Below are 5505 nucleotides of genomic sequence, written 5' to 3' on the forward strand. Positions count from 1 at the left end.
TTTGAGGATAAGTAAGGTCTCCAAACTTCCTCCTGCTGAGCGCAGAGCAACGGCCGCCTCTCTCCTCGGCCCGGAGGAGGAGCGGAGTGCGGATGCCGGCCCGCCGCCCAGAGCCCGCTTTCCTCGCCACAAGAAAGCGCAGGCCACAAAGCCAGTGTGGGAGCTGCATCGCCGCCCCTGCTCCTGCCTAGAAAGCTCCCCGCCCCGCTGCGCCAGGCCACTTCTGGTCCCCTGTGTGACACGCACGTCCCAGCCTCCTTAGATCCTACGGCTGTGGGCTGTGGACGGGGAGACTGAGGCGCAAAACGCCCCGCCCCCGCAAAAAAAGGAGACGAGGAAAAGTAAAAATTCTGCTTTTAAGGAAAACTGGCCTAAGGATACAAAAGGTCCTCAAGCCTGCTTTAGTTTTCTCTTTCGCTGGACACAGTAAGCCAGGGCCGTTCCCATGGGTAACCCGCCTCTTTTCCCCTGTGAATTTGACCCACCCTCCCCGGGAGCACCGTTAGGGGCCGCCTTCCCACCCGGATGTCTAGAAATGATTTGAATGATTTGCATCCTGCCATAGCCACGCCCACGGGTGAGGCACACCAGGGCGCACGCACCCCAGATCCCTCAGCTATTTGGGGGTGGTGGTGTTTGAGACAAGCTCTCGCTGTGTAGCCCAGGGTAATCTCGAGGTCGCGATCCTCCTGCTTCAGCCTCCCGGATGGCTGGGATGACAGGCGTACACCACCACGCCAGGCTCTGAAAACCCCCTTGTATGAAGCCCTCTTTACGAAGCCTTCCAGGCCTGGTCCTCGGTCCTTCCCCCCGGCTCTGAGCCCGGGCAGGGCCCGGTACAGGGCGAGGCCGGAGTCTCTGTGCGCCCCGCAAACCACAGGACTTGTTTTCCGAGACCCTGCCGCCCAGCGGTGGAGGAAGGACACGCACTGATGCAGGACAAGGTTTCCTTTTTTTATTTTGTTAGAAAATAAAGTGTTTATTTAAAGAACATTAAAAGGCCGGGACCTGCGTGGGGTTGGCGTGAGGGGGAGGCGCGACCTCGGCTCGGCCAGCGCGGCGCGGACGGGCGGCTCCTCTCCACGGATCCAGGCCTTGGGGACAGCGGGGACCCGGCGTCCCGTCCGCGAGCACCAGGATTCAGGGCGGAGCTGGGGCGACGCTCAGCAGCTCACGAGGTACATCCCTGGGGGGGCAGCGAGCCAGTGAGGGGCGTCCCAGTTCCCCTCTCCCAGGTTCCCCGGCACCCCGGAACTCAGGGTTTGCACCAGTCCTGCCCCCCAGCCAAGTTCCTCCCCGCCGCCCGGGTAGGCGCAGCTTGGGCTTCTGTGGCTCTGGGGCTCCCGGCAGGGCGGGGTACCTGTGGCGAACCTCCTCTTCACCAGGGACATGCGGTAGCCGCCGCCCACCAGCTCCACATCCACGCCGGACAGAGTGACCCCCTCGCTCATGAACTGTGCGGCCACGGGGCTGGGGGTGCTCGGCCCCGACAGCGGCTCCCAGCTGGCAGAGAGGCGGCCGGAGCCTGGGGAGGCCGGGATCAGGCGTGGCCACCCCCGCGCCTGTGGCCCCGTCTGCCCCCGCCGACTCCTCTTGGCCCCTTGGACCTTCTTCTGGCCCATCTGGGCGTTGTGTGTTCTCCCTGGCAGGCCTGCCTCAGGACCTTTGCAACTGCTACCCCGGCCCCCACACGGCCCCTCCCAGATTTTTTGTTTTTGTATTGAGGCTTCAAACCCAGGGCTTTTGCATATGCTCAGCCAGCGATGTGCCCCTGAGCCACATCCCCAGCCCCTCCTCTTTAAAAAAACTTTTTATGATTATTATTATTAATTTTTTGGTCGTTTTGAGACAGGGTCTCGCTATGCAGTTCAGGCTGGACTTGAGCTCACTTTGTAGCCCAGGCTGGTCTTGAACTCGCAACAATCATCCTGCCTCAGCCTCCCAAGTGCTGGGATTACAGGCGTGCACCACCACACCCGGCTAAAAAATTTATTTTGAAACAGGGTCTTGCTAAATTGCCCAAGCTGGGCTTGAATTTGGGATTCTTCTGCCTCAGCCTCTGGATTATGGACTACCACCCCAGGTTCTTCCCAGAGTTTTCTTGGCAACCTCCCCCCGCACATCCCCCCCTCCCCCGTTTCCACAAGTGCCCTGCACCCGAGGGCCACCCTCGCCCCAGCGCTCACTCACCCCCTGCCTCCGACACATCCGGGAGCTTCCAGGTGAACCGTTTTTCCTCCAGGCTCCTGGAGGCCGGAGGAACTTGGTCAGAGGCCAGGCGCCCGGGGACCCCGCTCCAACACCCCACCTCCCAGCCGGCCCCAGCGCCCGGTGGGCGAGGGGGGGTGAGGCGTGCAGGGGCACGGGCCGCGCTCACCAGGTGGCCGCCGGCTGCAGGCGCACGTTGGTGACGGGCTCGCCCACGGGCAGCAGGATGTGGACGTTGGAGAGCGGCGTGGGCACGGCCGTGGCGCCGGCGCGGTAGCTGTACTCCACGGCCACCTGCGTGAGCGCCGCCCCGCACTGCCAGTGCGCGCGCAGCTGCAGGGGCAGCGCTTGGGGCCCCGGGCGGGAGAACTGGGGGGGACAGGCCAGGGAGGGGGCCGTGGCTGGCGCCGCCACGTGCTCTGTGCAAGCAGCCCACCCGCGTCGGCCACTCGGCCCGCAGCGCAAACCCCGCCGTGCGCGCGGCCCACGGTCGCAAAGGCAGAAGCGGGGCGCCTCGCTACCCCTCCTGCCCAGCAGAGGGCAGGAGAGCGCCTCTTAGAAGCCTGGCGGACAGGCGCCAGTTCGAGGCTCTCATTTGCATAACAGCACCCTCTGCACCAATAGCTGCTGGGCCTGTAACACCGTCTAGCAGTTTGCCATTCATGCCCCACCCACGCTTGGCTCTCATTGGCCGGCTGCATTTCTGACGCCTGCTTTCATTGGTTGCCTGCGTTTCTGCCACCTGCCCTCGGTTGTCTGGGTTTCTGCCGCCTGCTCTCATTGGCTGGCTGCACCCCTTCCCCGCTCCTCGCACCTGGTACCGCAGCAGCACCACGTTGTAGTAAGAGGCCGCGGGGTTCTGCTCCGCCTGGCGCTGCAGGGCCTCGGTCAGAGCAGCCATGTTGAGCCAGAAGTCTTTGGTCTCTGGGTCGCTCTGGGATGGGTCACTGCAGAGACGGGGACTCGTCGACCCCAAACTCGGGACACACCCTCCCAGGGCTTCCTGAAGGCGTGACTTCTCAGGGCACCCTGGGCTCAGCGCAGCCCTCTGCGGGTGAGCCCGCGAACCGGCACCGCAAGGTTCAGAGAGGGCAGGCGGCTTGCCCCAGGCCACACAGCAAGCGGCCCTCCCGCCTGCCGGCCACCCACCTGAAGAGCAGGTCCGCGCTGGGCTGGAAGTGCTCGATGCCGGCCGTGTGGACGAGCCGGAAGCTGAGCACGGGCGGGGGCGGGGTCCCGCTGAACACGCGCACGATGCCGGCCGGGAAGGTCATGGTCAGCTCTCCGGTGACCCGAGCCACGCAGCTGGGGGCGGGACGGCGCGCGTTAGGTCAGGGCTCTGCCCGCACCTGCGTCCTCCCTTCTCCAGGGTCCCTACAGGCGAGGCTTCCCAGGCCTCTTAATACGCGGCGGGGCCCTGGTCCTGCCCTGGGTCCTTCCCCGACCTGCTTTCAGCTCTGCCTGGACGGGAGGAGCCCACCCTGGGCTGAAGGAGACCGGAACATGCCCGCCCCTAGTTCCCTTTTCTCCTTGGCCACCAGGGAGTTCGCGGCAGAGTGGTTCTGTTTGCTACTGTCCTTAGCTCGGGCTTCTGGTAGGACACCCTCTCCTTGTGGTTTGGGTGCAGCCTCGGGGATGTGAAGCCGACCCCTGCGCACCTGGGGCTGTGGCCGCGGAAGTAGGCGTGGACGTACTCCGTGAAGGCCGTGGCCACGGGCAGTGCATCCTGGGAGCCCAGGACGACAGGGCTGGGGCCCCGGGAGACTCCTGCGGTGGTGGGGAGCGAGGGGTCAGCCACAGCCAGCGCAGACTGCGGGCTCCGCCCCACCACAGCGCCTCCGCCCTCGCCCTCCGCCACCCGCCAGGCCAGGAACGGTAAGCTGAGGTGGGGGCAGCGTGGCCCCACATACCATGTCCAGTCTGGGATGAGAAGGTGGGCCGATCCGGGGCCATGCTGGGGGCCGATGAGCCCAGCGGGGAGGGGCTCAGAGACCGGGACTGCAGGGCAGGAGGGTGGCAGGGCTGGCAGCTGTGCCAAAAGCTGACCTGGAGGCCACCCCCAGCCCAGGTCTCCATACCCCGGGACCTACCAGGTCGCCGTTGCTGCGGGTGAGGGGACAGGACACCTTCCTGGAGCGGGGTCTTCGGGGTGGGGCTGCCAGGCCTTCCCTGGTTATGGAATCTGCTGGTGCCAGGTCTGGGTCACAAGTTGAGAAAACGGGCATTGCTGAGATGCTGCCAGGGCCTCTGTGGCCTCCCTGGGGGCAGGAACTCAGCCCAAGACTGGGGGGGGGTTTGGGATGACCTGTGGCGTGGAGTCCTAGGGACCATGTCCACACCACGAATGTCTCAGACATCATACTGCTGGCTGGATAAGGGGTGAGCTCCCCATCACTGGTGGTATGCAAGTAAGGGGTGGTGGCTTAGGAGGTGGGGGAGCCTCCAGGGGATCAGGATGAGGAGTTTTAGCCAAGTCAGCTCAGATGTCCCTTCCCTGGGAGGCAGCTGCAAGCTAGGCCCACAGGCGGCCCTCGGTCATTGCACCCCACTCTCAGAGCCACCCTGCACACTCACCGCCTCCGGCCTCCAGCCCCCACGGTCCTGGTGATGGCGCCAGGGGTTGCGGCGAGTCTGGTGGTGGTGGGACCCTGGCCGCCCTGGAGTCCGGGGGCTGCGCCCTACAGCTAGGTGGGCTTTGTGGGGTGCCTGGGTGGGGGATCCAGGAATCTGGGGAGGGGCCGGTAGCTGCATGGGATGGAGAGTCCAGACCAGAGTCCTCCACATTCTCTGGTGAGGAGGAGGAGAAAGGGGAGGGGCTGGAGGTGAAGCCGAGGCTGCTGGAGCCTAGGGGAGAGGAAGGGTGATCAGCCCCGCCACACCACCCTGTGGGCCACACCCACAAGCCGGTGCGTGTCTGTTACATCCATTTGCACCTGCCACCTCGCACAGCCGGGTGCTCCGGAGCACAGACCGGCAGGCTAGCCCCGCCCACTTACACGTGGCCCTGCCCACACCATGGGAGGCCTCTACCGTTCACCCCGCCCGCTCTTCTGCCCTCCATGGCCCCACCCACTCCAGCGAAGGCTACACCTTCTATGGATCCACCCACTCCACAAAAGGTCTGCAACATCCATAGCTCCAGCCCCTCAGCCATGGCCCCGCCCACGCCATGGGAGGCCTCTACCGTTCACCCCGCCCATTCTTCTGCCCTCCATGGCCCCACCCACTCCAGTGAAGGCTACACCTTCTATGGATCCACCCACTCCACAAAAGGTCTGCAACATCCATAGCTCCACC

At 64.9% G+C, this 5505-nt stretch overlaps 1 protein-coding gene across 5 annotated transcripts in view; it reads right to left on the bottom strand.

Annotated features, from left to right (window-relative positions):
• Positions 1-933: 933 nt before the first annotated feature.
• The window catches only part of Fcho1 (FCH domain only 1), an 18960-nt gene continuing 14388 nt past the window's right edge, over positions 934-5505 (bottom strand). For 4 of the 5 annotated variants that reach the window (XM_005409537.2, XM_013507319.1, XM_013507320.1 and 1 more), the window contains 10 exons: positions 4783-5052; positions 4299-4405; positions 4119-4206; positions 3867-3975; positions 3358-3513; positions 3023-3155; positions 2378-2577; positions 2191-2246; positions 1361-1525; positions 934-1186 (listed from right to left, as the gene is read on the bottom strand). In XM_005409537.2, the coding sequence (XP_005409594.1) occupies positions 1164-1186; positions 1361-1525; positions 2191-2246; positions 2378-2577; positions 3023-3155; positions 3358-3513; positions 3867-3975; positions 4119-4206; positions 4299-4405; positions 4783-5052 (1307 nt within the window). In that variant the 3' untranslated portion in view covers positions 934-1163. The remainder of the gene's footprint in view (positions 1187-1360; positions 1526-2190; positions 2247-2377; positions 2578-3022; positions 3156-3357; positions 3514-3866; positions 3976-4118; positions 4207-4298; positions 4406-4782; positions 5053-5505) is intronic. The other variant, XM_013507321.1, reaches the window with a different exon arrangement.

This window comes from Chinchilla lanigera, unplaced genomic scaffold (genome assembly GCF_000276665.1).
Source record: "Chinchilla lanigera isolate Chin_1 unplaced genomic scaffold, ChiLan1.0 scaffold00123, whole genome shotgun sequence".
In the NCBI taxonomy this organism is placed as follows: domain Eukaryota; kingdom Metazoa; phylum Chordata; class Mammalia; order Rodentia; family Chinchillidae; genus Chinchilla; species Chinchilla lanigera.